At 35.6% G+C, this 24,743-nt stretch overlaps 1 protein-coding gene across 3 annotated transcripts in view; it reads left to right on the top strand.

Annotated features, from left to right (window-relative positions):
• The window catches only part of magi3a (membrane associated guanylate kinase, WW and PDZ domain containing 3a), a 181,511-nt gene that overhangs the window by 103,564 nt on the left and 53,204 nt on the right, over positions 1 to 24,743 (top strand). For all 3 annotated transcript variants that reach the window (XM_016522514.1, XM_016522515.1, XM_016522516.1), the window contains 5 exons: positions 7,469 to 7,675; positions 13,504 to 13,672; positions 16,346 to 16,425; positions 16,889 to 16,946; positions 19,411 to 19,538. In XM_016522514.1, coding sequence (XP_016378000.1) covers positions 7,469 to 7,675; positions 13,504 to 13,672; positions 16,346 to 16,425; positions 16,889 to 16,946; positions 19,411 to 19,538 — 642 coding nt within the window. The remainder of the gene's footprint in view (positions 1 to 7,468; positions 7,676 to 13,503; positions 13,673 to 16,345; positions 16,426 to 16,888; positions 16,947 to 19,410; positions 19,539 to 24,743) is intronic.

Raw genomic sequence — 24,743 nt, 5'->3', positions numbered from 1 at the left:
TTTAATTATATATTTAAAGAAATATAGACTACCGTTGAAAAGTTAGAGGTCAGTAGGATTTTTTAAAACTAAATTAGTACTTTTATTTAGAAAGGACAAATAAAATTAGTCAAAAATGACAGTTTTTACTGTTGCAATTTTTTTATTTTCAATAAATGCTGTTCTTCTGCGTTTCTATTCATCCTGAAGAAAAAAAAACTGTATTACGGTTTCACCAAAAAAAAAAATTTCAACATTGATAAGAAATGTTTCTTCAGCACCAAATCAGCATATTAAAATGATTTCTGAAGGCTGCTGAAAATTCAGCTTTGCCATCACAGGAATAAATTACATTTTAAAATATGTTAACATTGATAAGTTATTTTAAATTGCAATAATGTTTTACTGTTCTTTGATCAAATAAATGCAGCCTTGGTGAGGATAAGAGACTTCTTTCAAAAACATTTTAAAATCTTACTGACTCCTTTTTTATAATAATATAATATAATAATGATTTTAGCAAATGGCTGCAATATAACAAAGAGTGAAAAATTTAAGGGGGTCTGAATACTTTCCGTACCCACTGTATATTACATTACATTACATTTTTTTTATCCAAGCTATCTCTCTTTGGGGTCTCAGAAAGAAACACCCCTTATACTGAGTAACTTGACTTTGACCATTAACATTTCTTAAACTAATATATGATCTTGTTTGTGATTGTCTCTATTCTTCTGTGAAAACATGTTTTTATGGGTGCATCCTGTTCTCTGTTATTGTTCGCTGTTGGTTAAGATGAGCAGATTACAGTGTGTTCAACTCCATCTCCTTAAAAGCAGAGGAAAAGATTCTGTCCTGGTTTTGTCCTGGTTCGTCCTTGTAGTGTGTGTGTGAAACAGGAAGTCCATGTTCAGGCTTTTTTATGTCCTTTGCAATGGCAATCACAAATCTTGTAAGCCTGTATAAATTCAGGGTCATGATGAAGAACAAACTCTAAGCTAAAGATAATGCTGTCTGTGTGCAATAGAGAGCGATTTTATGTGTTCTCCAGAGTTGAGTTTTGCTGTTTTCAGGCCATGGAAATAATTGACCAGTTTTTCAACATGCCCGGAGCATGATGTAATCAATGGTAACTGGTTATGCCTGAGTTTTATGGCATAAACTCTGTGTCCTGTTTGAATGCTTCACTGGGTCTTCGTCTTACAACAGTGTTTAAAAATAATGAGAACTTGCATTTGAATCCCTTGAGGGAAGTCTCCTGCATGTGTCCTTGCTTTTCTAATGATTGCTTCAATGTCGAGTATTGAAGGACGGCCACCTCAGAGTGACACAGGTAGACAATGTTTATAAACCAGAACACGTCCACCCAAAATTCCATGAGAAGTGAGCGATGACGACAGTTACGGCAATCACCCTTTCTCTCTGCCGTGTTCCTGGAGGGATCATTTAGATCTGTGGTTCTCAACATTTTTGACTCAAGGCTCTATGACTTTCCAGTTGTTCATGATTTGCTGGATAAGGATTTGGGGGGGGGAATTTGTTTTAGAGCTTAGCATTACTAGAAAATTGCATATTCATAATAAAAATGCTCATTTGAATGATTTACTTGACTTTTTCAGGTCTAGAAAAAAAAATAAAAAAGATAATGGGAACCCTGGTTCTTCAAAGAAAAAAAGACAGTTGTTGGGGGCGTCAACAGTTGCGAGTCAATAAGATTTGTTTTTTTTTAATTAATACTTTTATTTAAGAAGAATGTATTAAATTGATTAAAAGTGACGGTAAATACATTTATAACGTTACAAAAAAATTATATTTCAAAGGAACAGTTCTAAACATTTTTTTAAAGATTTTAAATGGTTATAATATGTCATAATATTACTGTTTTTACTATGTATACTTGATCAAATAAATGCAGCCCCGGTAAAAAAAAAAAAGAAATTTACAAAGACATTTGTAAATAGCTTGCTTTATAGTTGTTTTGGCAACAGTAAGTAAGATCCTATTTGTTAATATTAGTTAATGCATCAACTAACATGAACTAACAATGAGCAGTACATTTGTTACAATATTTATTAATCTTTGTTAATTTGTTAATCTTTGAAATAAAAAACTTTTGATTTCAATACTGTATTAGTAAATGTTGAAATTAACTTTAACTAAATGCTTTAGAAGTATTTTTAGTGTTAGTTGATGCTAACTAATGTAGTTAACTAATGTTAACAAATGGAACCTTTATTTTAATGCTTGTTTTGTGCAATTTTAAATAATTTCTAGTCTTCTTGAGGACCCTTCGGAAGTTTGCTATAGCCCTCTGGTTGAGCACCACTGATCTAGATCTCTTCTCAGGATGAGTGTTATCATTAATGATGTCCACAGAACTGCTTGAGAGCCCTTCTCATCTCTGAACGAGTGCAAGAGCCCTCTTCTGTTTGTGTAGATGCAGAATCAAGAGCATTGAACAACAGCATCCCCACTGCCCACAACAATATCCCCAACATCTCGCAATAGGATCCAAAAGGCTTTGGGCGATACGTTTTTCCATCTGTCCGTACTTTGGCAGTCTGCTCAGTGTCCCACATGAAGAAACTCAAGGCTTTGAAGTGCTTTTCCCAAATGAGACAAACTTTTCCTTCAGCTTATTACATTGTAAAATCGAACACTGACTACAAACCAAAGCATAAAGCTCATATTTGGGGGTTCTTGCTTTAGTGCACACTTTGTCACTTAGACCAATTCTTGTCAAAGAAAAGATACTAAACTGTTGAAGATTCTGTGCAAAAAAAAAAAAAAAAAGCTTAACAAATGCTGACTTAACTGCAGGTTTTGATTTGTATTTTTGGTGCAGTGATGTTTAAATTGCACTGCAACTTGGCCCGAGTGGGTAAAGGTCATAGATGAGTCAACTCGCATTTCATTTAGGTTTAAGGGTGTGAGGCTGTATGAGCTTGTGTGGGTGAATGTGTGTGTGACTGTACGTGAGAGAGTAAACATCATTCAGGGAAAATTTCAGTGGCAAGTCTGTATTTGTTGCGCTCGTTGATCGTCATGGGTGAATTGTCGTCCTCCATCAGTTCATCGGGGACGCAGGAGTTATTTATTTGACAACATGAAACACTCAAATGTTAAATAACTACCTGCTATCAGCCCGTCTCTCTTTCCTCCTGTATGCCATTCAGTGTGCAATGGTGAAAGAAAGATGGTTTCAAATCATCGCCATTCCTCTGACAGCGCCTGGCCGTCTCCCACAGATTAATGCTAACAAAAATCATCACAGACTCCAGTGGACGACCCTCCCTCCTCCTTGCTGTGTTTTTTTATGGCCGCTAATCAAGGATGACGCAGTGTGGTGTTTATGAGCGATCCATCATGTTGTGGCCACTTTTCGACAGGGGACCCTAGAGGCTGTGACATGACATGATTATGGCCATGATTTGATCACACTTTTCAGCTGTGCTGCGTGCTCATGTATAATCAAGACATTTCCTGAAAAACACGTCTTACAGTGTCTTACTGTATTAGGGGGAATTGCAGGGCGAGTATATTAAAGCAAGCTTATTCAGCTCTTAACGACTGACACCTTTTGTATTCGGCTACCTGGTATTTGTAAAGAATTAGTATTTAGAAAAAAAAGAAATGCAATTTGCCAAATGATGATATCATTTCAATAATAAATACATTGAAAACAATTCTTACAAAAGATTTTTAAAGCTGTATGTGTTGGATTCACAAAAAGAATCTTGGCAGAAAACTGCCTTATGAACAATTTACATGTTTGCATAGAATTGTTTTTATTTGCGTGTTGATTATAATAAATAAAAATAAATAGCAATTGAATTTAACAGTTAGGACTCTGTTGTTAATGGTAACCTTTAATATTATAGTAATGTGTCAGTAATAGGGTTCCCTATATAGTTTACAGCAGTAGCTGAGATAGATTTTGCATAACTGCGTTTGTTAAAGCCCTTTAGCGTTTTGGCCACCTCAGTTACTCCAGTCACATACAGTGGTGTGAAAAAGTGTTGGCCCCCTTCCTGATTTCTTATTTTTTTGCATGTTTGTCACACTTTAATGTTTCAGATCATCAAACTAATTTAAATATTAGTAAAGGATTACACAAGTGAACACAACATGCAGTTTTTAAATGAAGGTTTTTATTATTAAGGGAAAACAAAATCCAAAACTACATGGCCCTGTGTGAAAAAGTGTTTGCCCCCTAAACCTAATAACTGGTTGGGCCACCCTTAGCAGCAACAACTGCAATCAAGCGTTTGCGATAACTTGCAATGAGTCTGTTACAGCGCTGTGGAGGAATTTTGGTCCACTCATCTATGCAGAATTGTTGTAAATCAGCCACATTGGAGGGTTTTCGAGCATAAACCGCCTTTTTAAGGTCATGCCACAGCATCTCAATAGGATTCAGGTCAGGACTTTGACTAGGCCACTCCAAAGTCTTCATTTTGTTTGTCTTCAGCCATGGCATGATGTCTAGCTTTTGAGGATCTTTTGGTCTACTTCACTTTGTCAGGCAGGTCCTATTTAAGAGATTTCTTGATTGCGAACAGGTGTGGCAGTAATCAGGCCTGGGTGTGGCTAGAGAAATTGAACTCAGGTGTGATATACTGTGAAATATTATTACAATTTTAAAAAGCCTGTTTTAATACATTATGAAATGTAATTTATTCCTGTAATGGCAAAGCTGAATTTTCAGCAGCCATTACTCCAATTTTCAGTGTCACATGATCCTTCAGAAATGATTCTAATTTGCTGATTTGGCGCCTAAGAAACATGTATTATTATTAAACAATGTTGAAAGCAGTTGTGCTGCTGCTTCATCTTTTTGTGGAAGTAGTTCAAACTTTTTTAAAATAAATAAATACTTAGCAAGAATGCATATTTAATGTATTAAACAAAATTCAGGATTCTTTGATGAATAGAAACTTCAAAAGAACAACATTTATGTGAAACAAAAATGTGAAAGTTTTGTAACATTATAAATGTCTTTACTGTCACTTTTGATCGATTAAATGCATTCTTGTTGAATAAAAGTACTTCTTTAAAAACTATGTATGTATGTATGTATTTAAGATACTCAAGTCAAGTATTTCTTTCAAAATAAAATCTAAATTATTAATAATTGATCAAATTATGTACTTTTTTAAACATCATTTGAAAAAAAAAAAGGTTTAAAATGAGGAGGAACAAATGCAAAATAAAAGCAATTACTTAATTGTTGGACTTTTGAACCCCACTGTATTGTGTATAGATATTTATTTTTCAAATTCATTATTTAATGTGAAGTTTCTCATTCCCTTATCCGTCACTATAAAGTTAAGACTGTAATTAATAGGTCTGCATAGACAAATTCATTGTTAGGCATTCTCAGTAATATCAACGCACACAGCTGCAAGTGAATTATTAACGCAATAAAGATGTAATTAGTTCAAATGAACAGTTTCTTTTAGGAATACATTAAGGCAACTCTGTGTGGTGAGTTGTTTAAACCCATATTTATTTTTGTGTTCCACATAGTGAAGACTGATGATGCCACATGTCAAACGAGAGTGTAAATAAGCTTAATGACGTCTTTAGTGTGCTGCGCTTAAGGTTGCAGTCACCCAGTGATTTTATGAAGGGGGATCATTTTATTATTTCAAAGAAAAAGTGCCTGTCACCGGTCTCATTTGCCATCTTACAAGCCGTTAAAAGGATCCGCGCTACGTTTAAAGCAATAACTCTCTTCTTCAATTTCATGTCCTACATGTCTATAATGTGACAGCACTTGTAAGATGGAGTAGATTATGATAGCAAACTGTTCTCATGTCTTCCCAAATCTCAAAGGTGACAAATGAATCAATATTGTTCATTATCATCCTGTCCTCCCTTTTAGTTTTCCAGCCGATGTTTTTGTGAATAGTCGACAAAGTAGGTCAAGTGTAGTTTCCCATACATTGTACTGATACCATTCTCACCCCAAGAAGTTTATCCAGATGAGACAGGACAGTAAAGCTTATAAAATAGACCTCCTGCCTCTCCAGGAAGTAGAAACCACCACACAGCTAGTCTTAATCTCTAGTGGAGGACTGTTGTCAGTAAATAACAATAAAGTGCCAGAGTGCTGCGTCTTGCTCCAGAGGAGCGCTGCAGGGAGCCGAGCTGCAGTGTTGACAAACAACAAACAAGACTTATAGCCTTACTGAGGAAGCGTCAGGCAGTAGGATATATTGCGAGTTCGATGTCGTTACAGTTTCTGTTCTGCAAGATCAGCGACTGGCCAAGCCTCGAAAACGCAGCTCTATAGGAGCACCCTTCAAAACTCCTAAAGACTAAATATGAAATACTTGGAAAATAAATTGGGAAAATTATGGTAGAACTACCTCCAGTTGTGGCCAAGCACAGTGGTTCTTAATCAGGGAGCTGGGGCCCACTAGGGTCCTCAGACAACTTCCAGTGGGCTCCAATAAGTCTTGAAAGCATGTAAATTTAATTAAATGAACATAAATCTTAATTAAAATGCTAAAAAAAACACATTAAAAATAAAACATTACAACACTTTTTTTTTTCATTTTATATATATATATATATATATATATATATTTTATTTATTTTTTTTTTTTTTTTTACATCTAGCAAATATCTCACAATTCTTTTTTTTCTGTTTCTGTCCTGAAATAAAAAAAAATATTTATAAAAGGTAATTGCGAATTTTTTCTCACAATTGCATGTTATAAACTTGGAATTACGGATTAACATCTCGCAACTCTGAGAAAAAAGTCAACAACTGTGAGATATAAACTCACAATTCTGAGTTCATAAATTTCCTCAAATGTAATATTTTTTAATTTCAAAAGCATTTTCCCAAAAAATCTGTGCAGTGTGAAAAGTCCTTTTTACAGTATATTTGCTTTTTGAAATACTTGGAAAATAAATTGGGAAAATTATGGTAGAACTACCTCCAGTTGTGGCCAAGCACAGTGGTTCTTAATCAGGGAGCTGGGGCCCACTAGGGTCCTCAGACAACTTCCAGTGGGCTCCAATAAGTCTTGAAAGCATGTAAATTTAATTAAATGAACATAAATCTTAATTAAAATGCTAAAAAAAACACATTAAAAATAAAACATTACAACACTTTTTTTTTTCATTTTATATATATATATATATATATATATATATTTTATTTATTTTTTTTTTTTTTTTTACATCTAGCAAATATCTCACAATTCTTTTTTTTCTGTTTCTGTCCTGAAATAAAAAAAAATATTTATAAAAGGTAATTGCGAATTTTTTCTCACAATTGCATGTTATAAACTTGGAATTACGGATTAACATCTCGCAACTCTGAGAAAAAAGTCAACAACTGTGAGATATAAACTCACAATTCTGAGTTCATAAATTTCCTCAAATGTAATATTTTTTAATTTCAAAAGCATTTTCCCAAAAAATCTGTGCAGTGTGAAAAGTCCTTTTTACAGTATATTTGCTTTTTTCATAGGTAATTACTATGGCACTCCAAAGCCACCTGCAGAGCCCAGTCCAGTGCAGCCTGACCTGGTGGACCAGGTTCTGTTTGACGAGGAGTTCGATGCGGAGGTCCAGCGCAAACGCACCACGTCTGTCAGCAAAATGGATAGAAAGGACAGCGCAGCTCCTGAGGAAGAGGAGGAGGATGAGCGGCCACCCATGGTCAATGGGCTCACAGGTGAGACTGGGAATGTGTGTTCAACAAGATTGAGTGAATTGATATAGGTTCTGAAAGTTTCTGGATTGTAATGTACTGCATATTTGGCCTAGTATACATCGTATGGATGACTATTAAGAAATCAATACTGCACAAATGTAACTCAGTAGAAAATAATTGGATGTAAATTTGCAAAGAGGTAATTACTGTTAGCTAAGCTACTAACTATTGTTCAATAGCATGATACTAGATCAATAACTGATACTACTTCATGATACTAGTTCAGTATGTGTTCAACTTCACCCCAGTTGAGTTAATGAAGTGCATGTATTAATATGTTTATATATTAAGATTTTATGTATTTTTATATGTGTAGCTAACTACTTTTTCAAAAGAGTATTTTCAGTGTAGTACTACTTAAAATTATGACTAGTTTACAGTTTGGCATGCTAGTTTCAAAGTTTCACTAACCGAGTGATTCACTGTGTTGGCAGCTTGCCTGCTAGGCTTTCATTGTAAGTGTATTACTGTAAATGTGTTTTTAGTTCATTTTTGCAAGCTGAGCGACTTTACTTTCTGTGATAATTGACAGGAGGGCACAGATGCTGTCAATAGAGCTTTAGTTGTTATGGGCAGATTTGATTGTGTTCCCTTGTGAAAGCAATATGAAGAGCTTTACAAGAGGGGGCTCCTTGGATGTGCAGTCAGTTGTATAAAGAGGGTATAGTACTGTAGAGCCCCATGGTGCTAAAGGATGGTGCGATTAGTGTATTGCTTTCCACACATGCTGCTTCCTGTCACGCAGGAAGTCAGTTATCCTCCGTTGATTGCGTCAGGACCAGCTGGTCAGTAAAGCTTGCCCTTAAGAAACTATAATGTAATGGTTTTAAATGCATAGGGCTTAAGTCAAGAAAAATGGACAGCAGTTTAAAATCTAATCGGCACTGGTGACTTTGTGTGGGTCCATCTAAAATTGTTGTCCAATTTCATCTTGTGATTTGGTGTTACTTATATTTCTTTATTAATTGCACAGTTATTCAGCATCTGTCGGTTGTGTGCAAAAACAAGCAGAGCACGAGTGGTGGTGTCTGATTTGCAAAGCAAAGTAATAAACTGATGGTTCTTATTAACGAATCAGTCAGTAAGATTCACAAAAACTCTAGAAGCGTACCAATTTGAATCAGACGCAAAGTGTATCGCTCTGAGGGGTTATTGAATTTAAATGTGACATATTTTTGTTTGTTTTTACGTTTACGTTTATTTTTATTTTTTATCTGTATACACGGTATACATCAGTATTACATTAGAATCAAACGTGATTTTGATGCTAGAGCCATGCTTTGAGTTTTTGAGCCATTATAACCACTGAAGGGCTGCAGGAGTCATAGACTATCGAAGCTGTTTCAGAAACTTAAGCAGTAGTTGAGCTAGTAGGCCAAATGCACAGTCAGTTGGAGTTTTTTTTTTTTCAGTGATTATCCAGTGGCATAAATAGATCATATTGAGCTTAGAATGAATGAGCTTATGGCTGGTATCACTTTAAGCAATGAGCATGTTAAAGAGGCTGCTGTTTGCTTTGAGGCATAAAAGTGTCTCTGCACACCACAGAATAACTGCTGTGCCGGTCTGACTGTGTACCATCCCCTGCACTCTGTCTTCTACCTTCTTATTAAAAAGATACCTCAGGCTTATTATTAGTCTTTTACAGTCATTTTGGTTCTACATTAATGACTACATTTGTGCCAACCCACTGCCACCCTAATGTACACTCCTGCCACCACCCACCTGGGGCTTGGTTAATGTCACTGTAGCTGTATAGAATTTTTTTTAAAAAGCTCTACTAGTGTTTCTTAAGTGTAACTGAATGATAGAACATGGCACTTAAAGTACTAAAGTCATGAGTTTGATTCCCAAGGCAGGGGACACATCCATTGTCCCCATCCACTTTTGCCAGATTAAACTGACATGATACACTAGGTTAAGTTGAGGTGACACACTACTGTTCAGAGTTTGGGGGCAGATTCTTAAAAATAAATTAATATTTTCATTCAGCAAGGATGCAGTGAATTTATTAAAAGTGACAGTAAAGACTTTTACGTTGCATTGTTACAAAAAAATCCAAATAAATGCTGTTCTTTTGAACTTTCTATTCATCAAAGAATACTGAAAAAAAGTATCATGGTTTTCACAAAAATATCAAGCCAACACAACTGTTTTCAACTATATTATATTAAGAAATGTTTCTTAAGCACCGGATCAGCATATTAGAATGATTTCTGGAGGATCTTGTGACACTGAAGACTGAAGTACTGACTCCTGAAAAGGCAACTTTGCTATTAGAATTAATAAATACATTAAAATAAATTAAAATCTATTAAACACAAATAAATTAAAAATTGCAATAATATTTCACAGTATTTCTGTTTTACTGTAGTTTAATACAATAAATAAATTTTTGGTGAGAATAAGAGGCTTCTTTCAAAAACATTTAAAAATCTTACCAGCCCAAAACTTTTCAACTGTAGTGTGTGTGTGTGTAAATATATAAATGTTGAATTTAATTTTGTGATTTCATTGGAATGGAGGGCAGCCATGCATAGCCCAGCCCTCATATCACTCCAGCATACTGAAAATCCACAATATTGCCTGAGAAATAGCCACAATAAATAAGATCAGTATTAAAAATGCATGACTTTTTTTAGATTTCTAGTTCTTGATTTTAACTCGCTTCATGGAACAGTATTATTATTTTTTTTGCTTAAGTCTGGGTTTTTGGGAAGACTTCTGGGGAGCTCGGTTGGTGTTGAGCTACATCGTGCTGAAAGTAGGTAGGATTTACTGATGCTCCCTGCACAGCAAGTTTTCTTTCCCATAAATCAATGAGATATGGAACAGTGAACACCTTCAGATTATTCACATGCAGCGATAGTGAACTTGGGGAAGAAACTGCCAAAAAAATATTATATTCACAGCACGTTAACCCACTGCAGTTAGCACTACTGTTCTGTTTGTGTTAGCATGATTGATCACCATGGGAACTGATATCCTATCCCGCAATATCTGGCTTCCTTTTGCTATTCGCCCCTTCAGAATAGATCGCTTTTAAACAAGTTTTCTCCAGACAGACTTTTACTTAGGATTAATGCGAAAAGAGTTTATTTGGGCTTTAAGTTTTAAATTCAAGTCAGTGGAAATCTATGTAACACAAACCTCACAAAAACCTCAATAAACATGAGCTGTTTTTCAGAGGGTCACTGGAGAAAATCCGAATTTTTTTCACCAATCGGTCCAAAAGAGGTTTCTGGATGCACTGAGGGAGGCTTTGTTTGGCCGTGTTCATCTTCAGTTGGACAAGATGCCTCGCAGCTGTCCTCCATTATGATTGGATAGAGCTTTGTAAACCCTCTGGCACAACTGTAAGGACAAGATGCAAATGGCAACAGTATCTAGCTGAAGATGATTTTGCAACCCAGAAGTGTGTTTGTGTTTTTTTTATTGATTAAATTCGCATTACTAAAATGGCTAGTCTTGTTTTTGCAGTAAGCCTCGTGGGTTATAATGTTTGTGTTTACATGCTTATGGCCAGTTGTGATGGATACAGCCTCAGACTACTTAATGTACACTCGTTATAGTCTCTCACTAAAATTACTGTATGGAAAGGCCCAATTGTAAGGCCAGAATAGCTGTTTTTCCATAGTCTCCATGTGGAAGCAAACCTTCACCATTAGGTTTCACCACAGCACAACATCTCGTCCTACTTTCAACACTCAATCTGCAACACATTTTGTTCATCTGTTACCATTACGCTATTTTCTGTGAACACACAAGTATGATTTCTTTTTAAATCCTTTTTTTAAAATAATGTTCGCCACATTCTCCCTTCTGTTTATCGTCGAGTTCAGCTTCTTTCTCCATTCGGCCACAAGCACAAAAGGCTTCTTATGATATTTGCTTTTGAATGGTGGAGCTTAGGTTTCTGCCTGTGTCATGAATGGTGCCACCATGGTTACGGCAAAGGAACAACAAGTGCTGATTCATCTGCCATACATGCTGGCGTCCCAGCGGCAGGCTAGAATCATTCCGATGAACGGACTTCAATCATGACTATGTCAGCAAGATCATATCAAGCCTTTTAATGACAACATATACTTTTTCCATCACCTCACTTCTTCTACACATGTACTGTACAACCAGTATATCTACACGCAAAACCATACATTAATACAGGCATGTTTTCCTCTGCCCCGATGTCCCGGCCATATTGATAACAATATATACACTGCTGTTCAAAAGTTTGGGATCAGTAAGACTTGTAATGTTTTTTAAAGAAGTCACTTATGCTCATCAACGCTGCATTTATTTGATCAAAAATACAGAAAAAAACAGTAATCTTGCAAAATGTTATTACAATATAAAATAATGGTTTCTATTTTAATATCCTTTAAAATTAAATATAAATATAAAATAATTTATTTCTGTGATGCAAAGCTGAATTTACATCAGCCATTACTAATAAAAGTATCACAGATTCCAAAAAAATATTAAGCAGCACAACAGTTTCCAGCACTGATAATAAATCAGCATATTAGAATGATTTCTGAAGGATCACGTGACACTGAAGGCTGGAGCAATGATGCTGAAAATTCAGATTTGCATCACAGGAATAAATTAGATTTTAATGTATATTAAAATAGAAAAACTTTATTTTACATCATAATAATATTTCACAATATTAAACTTTTTCCTGTATTTTTGATCAAATAAATGCAGCCTTGATGAGCATACAAAACTCCTTTAAAAAACATTAAAAATCGCTCTGATCCCAAACTTTTGACCGGTAGTGTATATCTCACCAAGGCTTTCATTTGATCAAAAATATATTCAGACAGAAAATATTATGACATTTATGTTGTTTTTTTTTTTTTTTTCAAATTAAATTTATTTCTGTTATTCCTGAGTTTTCAGTGTCACATGATCCTTCATATATAATTCTAATATGATGATTTGGTGCTCAAGAAATATTTCTTCTTATCAATGATGAAAACAGTTGTGCTGCGTAATATTTTTGTGGAAACCATAATACTTTTTTACAGGATTCTTTGATGAATAGAAAGATCAAAAGAACAGCATTTATTTGAAATCTAATTTTTTTTTTCAATTAATAAATGTATTTTTGATCAATTTAATGCATCCTTGCTGAATAAAAGTATTAATTACTTACTTAATTACTATTTTAAAAAAACACTTACTGACCCCAAACTTTTGAACGGTGTTTTATATATAAAATTATATTTATGTATACATATACAAATTTTATATATTCATTTTATCAAGTGATGTTTCCAGGGAATCAACCCCGTGGCACCATGTTTTATCATAAGAGTCCTGGCTACAAGAACACATGCGCTCTACAGTAAACAAAAAGACGATTGGCTCTTTTAACTGAAGGATGGAACTTTTGAGTGTTACATTTTGACCCTCTTATACTATCTCTGCCTGTGCTCTGATGTGCAAGCAGACTGCCTGTCTCATACGCACAGAGACAAACAGACGCACATTTGTATATGTGACGCATATCAGCTTCACGGAAGCGTTGTCCGGCTCTGGCCCTGCCCGAGAGGCGGCTCTCCGAACATCAGTACTGGCATGCAAATCCAGTGGCTCTTGTTGTCTGCCTCCTTTCTCTCTCTCTTTTTCTCTCTCTCTGTTTTTCTCCGTCTCTTGAGAAGGTTGGAAAGTTTGTTCTGCAGTGTTAGAGAGAGTTAAAGTATGTATTACTCCCCAATCCTGTGTGTTTTCCCCACCTCTTTCTCAAAGTCTCACTGGCTTTTTGCTCTTTCCACTCACAGAACACAAGGAGGGACCGGAGTGGAGGAAAGCTGTGCCCAGCTACACACAGTCCAGTAGCAGCATGGACTTCCGCAACTGGAACATGCTGCCTCGTGATGAGAGCCAGGAGCCTCTGCCCAAGAACTGGGAGATGGCCTATACGGAGACCGGCATGGTCTACTTTATAGAGTAAGTCCTGATTGCCAAGTAGGACATTTACTTGGATCAACAGTCTTATCAGATTTTAGGGTTTGGGATTCGGACTATGTTTATTTGACAGAAATGTTTTTCCGGGAATTGGTTAGTTAAATTTTATTTTTATTTTTTCTTCAGTTATTTCATTTTACTTCTGCAAGTGATAAATAAGTAGAAATAAGCCAAATCTGTTCTTTTGTGCCCCTTGAATGCAGTGCAAATTAAATACTGGTCTTCTTATGTGAACAGCTAAATGGGTAGAAAATGTCATTTAGAAATGGGCCACTGAATGGAAGATGCTTTTTGATGTCAGTGCAATTTGTGTCAATTTTGTGTACCAGGTAAAAAAAAAAAAAAAAACCTTTGTTTTTTTTTCTCAAAAGAAAAATTTCATCAGGTAAAAGTCCAGTACAAAAATATATTGACCGAAGTTCACTTATACAATTCGAAAATATTTTCTATGATAATTGGAAAGATATAAAAAAATAAATAAACAGCAAGATGTGATGGTAGTTTGTCTGAACTTTCTGTTCATAAAAATTCCGGAAAAAAGTAGCACAGTTTCTTGAGCATCAAATCAGCAAATAGAATCATTTCTGAAGGATCATGTGACACTGAAGACTGGAATAATGACTGCTGAAATTTCAGTTTTGCATAACAGGAATAAATTGCATTTTGTGTATATATATATTAAAATAGAAAACCGTTATTTTATGTTGTAATAACATTTCACAATATTAGTGTAATTTTAATCAAATAAATGCAGCCTTGGTGAGCATGAGACTTTTCAAACATAAAAAAATGTACCAACCCCAAACTGCAAGTACCAACCACAACACTGCAAGTATGTTTTTGAATTCGATAGTTCTATAAGCATACAGATGTGTAGGTTGAATACAATACGATCCCACTGCATCCGCAATGTTAGCATTGTCAGCCGCATCACCATTCTTGGCCTCATGAGACATTATTTCATACTGTATAGACGGGAAGTTTATGGACCATGCAGAAGCTGTGCTGTATAACAAAGAACACAGAACGATTTGTGGGTCCATCTTTTTAGATTTTGCCTATGATTTACCTGTAACCAAGCCCAGATATAGACAACGCTCTCCAGCTAAAGGCTCGCTCAGTAAACAGGAACTCGGGAACTTGAAGCAGCTCTTCTCTCGTGTGCTGACTCCGAGGCAAGCTTACATTTTTGTCAGCCTCTTCCATTCAGTATCCATTACCTGTGCCTGTGGTCGCAGCTCTTAACCAAGCATCTCTGCTGTCCACACAGAGGAAGAGAGAGCCAGCGAGTCAATACTTTATTCTCTGAACAATGCAAACAATCGGCTAAATGGAGCCTTCCCAGCGGGCCTTGCTTCCACACGCGTGTCTGTCTGCATGAGTCTCGGAGGAGCTACACCTTGTCATGAATATTTCAGATTTCAAACACATTTGCTTTTGGAGTAGACTCCTCACTCCTACCCAACAGAGACCGCTAAAGTGGTTTTTGAAAAGGTCTTGCTGATGTTTTAATGTGATGAGTGGCATATTTTTCCCACAAACTTTTTGGCTCCATCAGTAAGGTCCAAGTGTCCCTCCTTTTAAAACCCATATTATGGTATTGTCATTTATATAATTATGCTATTCTATTAGATTCAATTCAATTCGATTAGATTATTAAAACATTTTCTTCAAATTAAAAAATAGAAATTATATATTGTCCTACTTAATTTTAAGGTCCAATTCTCACTATTAACTAACTATTAATAAACTCAATAAACTTAATAAATGCAATAAACTCATAAGTTGCTGCTTATTAATAGATAGTAAGGTAGTTGTTAAGTTTAGGTATGGTGCAGGATTAAGGGATCTAAAATATGGTCATGCAGAATAAGGCATTAATATGTGCTTTATAAGTACTAAAAAAACAGCCAGTATACTAGTAATATGCTTGCTAGTTACCATATATAGAGACAAAACAACACTGTTCATTACAAAGTTTTTTCACAGGTTTTGCCAAATATTAGAAGACATTCAAAAATTATTTTTCTTTAAATTCACTCACATTGCTATGCTAATAAGGTTTAATACGAATTTATAATAAAAATGCACAAATGGTCTCAGATTTTTTTTTACCTCTAATTATTGAAAAAAAAAAAGTAGTTTAATTTTCATTTTAATATTTAATATTTTTTATATTTTAAGTCACAACAAAAATCTATAATTGGGTGAAAAACAGACTTGAAGCACATATATTTTGAGTGTCTACAAATGTGATTCACATGTATAAGACCCACATTAAATACTTTTAATTATTAAATTCTTTTGTTTAAGTATGATTATTTATGTTTATCATTTGACAATTTGACAAATATATTTTAACAGGTTTTAAAAAGACAATCACAATCTTTCATTGTACCTCCAAGTGTACACATGGTTGGAAATCACTGTTTTGAAAATATCAAACATCTGAAAAACATCTTGCCATCTGGTGTTAGCAATCGTTGAGCAACTTTATTGATTGATTGTGTGCTTTTCACATTGTTCCTGTGACCTATAGTCATATTTCTGTTGTTACACTGTTAAGCTACATATGTGTTCCAGTGTAATGGAGGTCCATGCTCAGAAAGGCTTTCAGGTGTTTGTTTAATAATGCTTCTTTCCCTCTCTCTGTAGTCATAATACCAAGACCACGACCTGGCTCGATCCACGACTGGCAAAGAAAGCCAAGCCTCCTGAAAAATGTGAGGATGGAGGTGAGACCGAGTTTGTTCATGAATCACACATAAGAGTAAACAGACCCTAGCTGAGCTGTGAGACATTAGCCTCTCTCTCTCTCCGGCCCGCCTGACTAATGGCTCACAGGAGACATGCTGAGAGCCATCTCACACAAGCAATCCCAGCACCACTTTTTGCAATGGGCACGTATGTCCATGTCAGGATGGTGTCTCCCCACACCTCTCACATCACAGGGAAAGAGAACAAGTCATTTTCCGTACAGCTTACTAATACCTGCACCCCTTGCGTTTCCTCACCGCTCAGCCTTCTGATCTCCTCTCTGCCCAAACATGCGTGTAAATCCAGCAAGACTTCTTGACCTACCTGGTATTTGGCTTCTCAGAAATTCACCGTCAGAACATCAGACCCCCTGGTGTCAAGCACATGGGTGATTTGCATCTGTTCTAGCTGTTTCTGATATGCCTGTCTGATTCTCCGCAGAGCTTCCATATGGCTGGGAGAGGATTGAGGACCCGCAGTATGGGACTTATTATGTAGAGTGAGTATGTTCATATCATTTATGGTCTAGTGAGAATGATGGATGGCACATTTTTATCCACAGCATCTTGGTTTTTGCTATACATTTAAGTTTTCCGTTGCTCACTTGGCTTCGTCTTTTACTTTTTTTTCTGTTTAGTTTCTTGTTAAATCCAGTTTTTCAGAGTAAAACAACAATACAAGCATAAAGGGATTTTAACCCTCATCCTCAACCAAAGGGATCATAAACCCATTACAGAAGTAATGAAAGTAATGCAACTTATATGAGTTGTTTGATTTATGTAAATGGATGCAGAATGCCAAGTCACTCTATAAAGCATCATGTTCAGTGTGAAGTAAGATTGTAATACTTGGGATTGTGAGAGTCAAAAACTCTTAGACCACAGTGAAAATGTATTTATTTAGACATTTAGAAATTAATGTTTATTATACTATATTATATTTGTTCTTAATCAAATAGTAATAATATAAATATTATAGTACTATTATAGATAAATAAATATTATAAAACACTCGATTATTGAAAAAATATAGTTTGGTTTAAATTAGTATTTTTCTGATATAGAAGCCTGATGCCACTTATCGATCATCATATTGGCCAGATTTGCTAATTTTCTGCTCTCAAAGCATTGTGGGATATTGAAGTTGTTGGCAGGACAGCCGACTCGAGGGCTTTCGGAAACGGATACAGGATTTGATTTTAATGGCATTTATTTTATGTAAGGTTAGTCCCTGCTGTGCCAGGATATTTATGCAAGGAGGTCAACAAAACATTATTTTATTTTTGATTTAAATATGGCTTGGCACAGTCCCTCATTATTCACTGCCTGAATTATCAAAACGGGGAACTTCAGCAGTCAGTTGAGAGCACTCAGTCTCTCGCTCATTGTGGATTGGGTAGATAAGTCTCAGCATGAGTCACACACAGCAAAAGCAAAAACAGTACCTTTCTTCTACAAATACACAGCACGCCGACTGGTTTTTTGAGGGATCCGTGGCTGTTAAAAGCCTTCCTGAGGTGCAGTCACGACCGGCAGGTTATAACAGTTAAAGCGAAGTAACACAATGCAGACGAGCAGCTTTTTTCACTTTGTGTGAACCTGTAGGGTGGGAGGGGCTGTGTGTTAGGATAAAACAACACACTCCAGCACTGAGCCTGAACCTCTACAGAGGACACGCATGTGCTGTGAAGCTTGTGTCTCTGGAAAGGCTTGCCAAGGTAATATTGATTCATTTCGGCAACTAACAAACAAGAAAACAAATGTGGTTGTAGAGGAGAGTGTGCGTGCAGCAATTACAGATGGGTTTGAAATATGGATGCTCTGTGGTACTTTTAATCAAAGATGTTTTTGCAATGCTTTTTGATTATTTCAGAAGGTCATGAAAAGATTCAATTCTTCATCAATGTTTTTGTCTTATTTTCCAGTAAAAGCATCCTCATTAAAACAAGATCAATTCTAAAGTCAGCAGACCCTATTGACTTTCTTAATGTACTCTCCTAGTTTTATTGCAAACTATTAATCTCAGCATGCTTTTTCCAAAAGAAAAAATGTTTGTCTTTATAATTTGTCTTCATAATATTTAATCAAAATGTAGTAACTTCCTCTAAAAACAGCTTTTATTTCCTCTGATGTCATTTAGGGCACACAGACTACTGGATAATGTTAGCAAACAACTAAATAGCTATTTTAAGCATTGTTTTCACAAACTCAGTTTGTACATTCTAGTGGTAACGCCCTCTTTTCACCATCCAATCAGCTCTCAATGAAAAAAAAAAAAAGTCCTATTGAAAGTTTTTATTGTTGAATATCCTGTTTTATTTGAATATGTCACATTGTGAAAATAAGAACATTTAACATTAACTTAAATATGTTTTGAGAAGAAGAATATATCCTTAATTAAACGTATTTAAATTTAAGGTAAGAAAAATATACTTTAAGAAATATTCTCTGAAAACAAGTCTTATTAATATCTTAAACCTTTTCGCTTCTCAGGTAAGTTTATCTTATTTTAAGGATTTTTATATTAAAATCATACTAAAATACTGATTGAGTATGTATAAAATACTTTTAAAATAGTTTTACAATGTTTAGTTAAAGACTTTGATCCTGTCTTCTCAAAATTGTGTAGTTGAAAGGGTTGCATGCTTTCAGAGTCAAACGAGTTCATGTCATTTTTCCAAGTTTCTGTCTCAGTATGTTGTTTATTTTTCTGTTCATTCACCAAATGTCTGTGGTAAAGGAAAATGTGACTGCCTGGTTAGCAGACGACAAACAGGAAGAGACGCATGCGCACATTTCCTTACCTTTTGGCTCTGATACGGTTTCGTCCTTTACAAAGACTGTTTGCATAAACAGATAAGCATCGCTAATGTACTCTACTCTCAGTGTTTGTGCAAGCATGTGTGTGTCATTGTATCTGCCGTCTCCAGTCCTTTGTACTGACTGTCTCACTCTTTCCTTCAGCCACATCAATCAGAAGACTCAGTTTGAGAATCCAGTGCAGGAAGCCAAGAAGAAACTCAGCCAGGACGCATCTCCAACCAGTCAGCCAATAGCAGCAGCAGCCGCAGGAGCAGTACCAACGCCCATAAGTAAATCTTTAATTTTTTTCTGCTTTATTCCCCATTTCCTACTACCTCAGTTTTTGTTTTATTTCTTTTTTACTACTTTAATCTATTCTAAAGCATTTTCAAATCCTTTAATCAGCAGCCCTTACTCAGGTCTTCAGTGTCACATGATCTGTCAGAAATCATTCTAATATATTGGTATGATGCTCAAGAAACATTTCTTATTATTAATAATGTTAAAAAATGTTGTGCTGCTTAATATTTTTGTGGAAACTGTGATATTTTTTAGGATTCTCTGATGAATAGAAAGTTCAAAAGAACAGCTTTTGTTTGAAATTGATTTTTTTTGTAACAATGTAAATGTCTTTACTGTCACTTTTTATCAGTTTAATGCATCCTTTAAAAAAAACAAGCTTAAACCAGCCTGAGGTGTTAAACTGCTTTTAACTAGTCCAAGCTGGCTTATAGTTGGTCGGCTATCTGTTCTCCATGCCTGACCAGGGTATACGTACATATCAAAACAGTCCAACCTAACCACCTTAGGCTGATTTTTTTTCAACAATGGTGATAGGAAACAATTCAGTGAGAATGAGATCAGGAAGTGACTAGAGCCACATGCAAACTGTTTCCTATTGCATTGTCACAAAATATTTCTGTCCTCACTGAAAGTGAAGCAACAACATACCAGCTAACCAGAACATTTTTGTTTAGTATAAAGATGGTGGAGTGGGATTTTGCACCAATGAGATTTCAGAGATGCAGTGCCAGCCATAGAAACCAAGCAACTGTCAGAATATCTTGTCAAGGTTCTGATTTGTTAGGACAAAACCTCGGTTTACCTGCCACACCTGGTTAGGACATGGTTTAAGTGAGAAGTGAGCTCATAAAGTAAGAGATGCATGAGCTGCTCAGGTGTTAGTTTAAGTAAAGGCAGATCATTTCCATCAGATAAACATAATCAACATCTGTGGTTAATATGATCTCAGATCATCCCAGAGGCTGTGTGTGTATTTATGTGTGACCGTGTACTTGTTCAGTTATGCTCATCTGTGCCAGCTTTTGTATATTTATGCACGCGTCCCACTTTGTTGCTGGTGTTTCACTATTTAACATTACACATCCTTGTTCCGTCTTCTAATGTGACACTAAGCAATAGCTCTGTCTTTTTCACTTTCATTTTTTCTCTGAGCTTTTTTCTTGCTTGCAGTGGTGTTTGCTTACGTCTCAGGTTTCAAAGCACGAGTTTACACCTGGTGTACATATACATGTTCTGTGTCCCAATTTGCATACTATGTGTCCTAAATAGGATGCAAGATCAGAGTACATTGAAAAGTTAAATAATTAATTTATGCTAAAGGTCAAGCACAATTTATGCTATGGTATTAAAATGCTATTGTAAACATATATATATATATGACCCTGGACCACAAAACCTTAAGTCTTATGTCGCTTGGGTATATTTTTAGCAATAGCCAAAATAACATTGTATGGGTCAAAATTACCGATTTTTCTTTTATGCCAAAAATCATTAGGATGTTAAGTAAGCAGCATTATATGACCCCTTTAAGTAAAGATCATGTTCCATGAAGATATTTTGTGTATATATATATATATATATTGCATTTAAAATAAAATATATATATATTTTTTTAACTGATGAGGTTTCTTCCTAATGATGCTTGTTGTCCAAAGCCTTACCATTTTTGTCATTTCATATTTTTAGTGTCTTTATTAGTAGCCATTAGTGATGATGCTGCTTTATCATCCACTGCCTGGCCCACTAGTCTGCAGTTCTGTCCTGTTAAATAATTGCATTGAATGAACATATGACTGGGATCAGTTTCAGGATGTTTAAGGTTAAACCAAACTTAGACTGTTTGTTTGGACTCCCTGAGTGTCACTGTCTCCTGTGTGTTCCTGTGTCCTCTGAGTGTTGATTTTGTCCTCCTATCCCCTCTGGAAGGCTGGCAGTGGATGTCTGTTCTGTCTCATTAGTGAAAGCACACGCATCCCCCCTACGCTATGCTCTGTTAACTGGCCAAGACACTTTAATGAGTAGATGGTGATGCCTAGCTGAGAACAGGACAGGGATGAGTGCACAAAAATATAATGCAGTCATGCAGTGTTTTCAGAGCATAATCAGAAATTATAGCCATAACTTTACAATTCTACCAACAATTATAATAGTAATGACAAAATTCTTGCATTTTATTTGTTTTATTCATTTACACAATTATAAAACAATTTTAGCTCTTGCTGCTTGTGCCTTCAGGTCATTAACTACAACACAGACACACATGTATGTATACAGCGCTCATACTACACCTTTAATTACACTCATTTCATAATCTGCTCGCCCTAAGAGACACAGTGGCCCTTAATGCATGAGAAGTGTGATAAAGTGAACATAAACATTAAACCTCCCCCTTTTCCCAGAATTCCCTCACCAGCTGAATGTGAAAACAGCAGTACAGGAGGATAAAGAGGGATGTATCTAATATGCAAGGATGGGTTTGTGTGTACCTGTGTCCAACAACCAATTCACACGCACTTGTGGCTCACAGTTCAAATATGTGCCATGGTTATTATAATCAACATAATCCGTTTCATAGGGCCAGTCCAACTCATCAATGTGGCTGTTATGCAAATCCAATTCCCACCACACATGGTGAGATATCCATCCCTGCTCTCCTAATGAGATTGATGTGGCCTCATCAGATGCTGCTGGCACTCTCAAATGAGACAGGAAAAAAATAAAACCGCTGGGTAAGAAATGACCGCTGTTTAGAGCTGATTCAGAGTCAGTGTTGAACACCTTCATCTTAAAGGGATAGTTCACCCAAAAATTTAAGTTGCCATCATTTGGAACGACATGAAGTGGAGTAAATGATGACAGAGCTGAGTGGGCAATTTCTTTAAGAAAACTAAAAACAAAGGCTCAAGACTCAAACACCAATGATGATATTCAGACACTCAAGCCATGTGTAAAAAAGAAAATGCACTTAGATTATGCAGAGTTAAGAAACACTGAAAATGCAGCCATCCTTTTCGCTGTATTGTTATTCAGCAAATTCATCAAACAGTTGAAACTGTAAAGTGCTACTTGCGGTCTCTGTTGTTTCATAACTCTGTGTGATTATCTGATGTAAGTGCTCAGTGCTGTTACGCTTCACATAACTTGTTGAGCAGCATGAAACTGTCTCTTTTATTTAATGGATACTTTCTACACATAATTTTCACAGTCCTCCAGGGGTTTTTGTAATATCCAGTAATTGTAGAATAGAATTTGGAAATCTGCAATATTACCCTCAAGAATTGGAAAGCATCATCACTGGTTAAGTAGAGTATGATACCATAAACTATTGTGCATTATTTCAATGGTTTTTGTTAGTTATTCTTTTATAAACTACCATTCAAAAGTTTGGGGTCAGTAAGTTTTTTGTTTGTTTGATTGTTTTGAAAGAAATGAATACTTTTATAAAGCAAGGATGCATTAAATTGATCAAAAGTGACATTAAAGACCTGTATAATGTTACAAAATATTTGTAAATAAACATAAGTGCTGTTATTTTGAACTTTGTTTAGCGACTTTCTGTTCCCCTGTTCCAGTTGTTTTCAACACTGATAATAATAATAAGAAATGTTTCTTGAGAAGCTAATCAGCATATCGCAATTATTTCTGAAGGATCATGTGACAGTGAAGAATGGACTAATTGCTACCGAAAATTCAGCATTGGCATCACATGAATAAAATATATTCAAATAGAAAACAGCTATTTTAAATTGTAATAATATTTCACAATATTACTATTTTACTGTATTTTTGATTGTTATAAGCCTAAGACACTTCTTATATTATTGTACATCTCACTTTATACATGGTAAGAGACATATTTTATCATTTGCATTAAAAGTATACACTCAAATCTCCCTATAAAATGCCTGTGATTGTTGACATGATAAAATGACCTTCCAAGAATAAGCAGTAAAGTAATATAATTTAATATAATGCATGATGCTATCTGTCATAAAAATGACCACAAAATAATCATCAGTGTAGCTTAAATTCCTTCTCGTTTTGTAGCATTCTTAAAAAGCATGTTTATGTCAGTGTTTAAAGTTTATTTATAGTAGTTCATCTTGGAGTGGTCACCATGGCAACATAATTTATACACTTGACAAATTTGCATGTGCTCACTGACCCCACAAATTGGTTTAAGAAAAAAAGGGATGATTATCAGCTCATCCGAGGACATTTTATCAGATGAAAACATCACCAAATGTTGCTTGAGCATTTTCCTAGTGGTTATTAATTAGGAGTTCTTAACCAGAACACTCTTATGAATGTGCTGCTGTGAGGGTACATATTTTAGGAGTAATTGAGAAGAGTGTAATGAATGGACTGCGATAATTAATTGAAGTGTATGTGGATATATACAGAACAATCCCACTATCATTCACTCATTTAGTAATGTATCCTTCACTCTCTTTATTGCTCTCTCTGTTGCATTATTCAATATGAATGACTAATGGAATCCAGACCTCCCTTCTTTCCTCTAGTTCTACTCTGCGCAGCCTGTTTTCGTGATGATTTCAATACAGCAAGAAGCACTGCAGGAACAGTTCAGATTAAAGAAAAATTCTTGCTTTTTATGGGATATTGCTGTGTTTAATATAAATGATTTATGTGTGCACATTTTTTTTTAAATTCATATGCCCTCATAATCTTTAATCAAAGTAACTGCCCCTATTCCCTTGCAACGAAATCTCTTCTCTGATGGCATGTTTACCTGCGTGAGGACGGGACATCCTGTCACTCATATGAGATCACAGCAATAGCAAAAGACAACGATCCAATCAATTCCCCATGGACCGAATTAAAGGGTTAGTTCACCCAAAAATGAAAATTAGGCTGTGTTTTACTCACCCCAGAGCCATTCAAGGTGTATATGACTTTCTTCTTTCAGACGAATCCAGTCGGAGTTAGATTAAAAATTGTCCTGGCTATTCCAAGCTTTATCATTGCAGTCAGCGGGTGTTCCAGTGCTTCAGTCCAAAAGAAGTGAAATAAAGTCGCCCATCCATAAAAAAAAGTGTCTCACACGGCTCCGGGGGGTGAACAAAGGCCTCCTGTAGCGAATCGATGCATTTTTTGTAAGAAAAATATCCATATTCAAAACTTAATAATCACTTTAATCTAGCTTGCGCTCACTGTTGTACACTGGAAGC

The sequence above is a fragment of the Sinocyclocheilus rhinocerous genome, unplaced genomic scaffold (assembly GCF_001515625.1).
Source record: "Sinocyclocheilus rhinocerous isolate Xijiao unplaced genomic scaffold, SAMN03320098_v1.1 scaffold148, whole genome shotgun sequence".
Taxonomy (NCBI): domain Eukaryota; kingdom Metazoa; phylum Chordata; class Actinopteri; order Cypriniformes; family Cyprinidae; genus Sinocyclocheilus; species Sinocyclocheilus rhinocerous.
The sequence above is the reverse complement of the archived record's forward strand: the minus strand, read 5'-3'. Positions and strand labels throughout refer to the sequence as shown.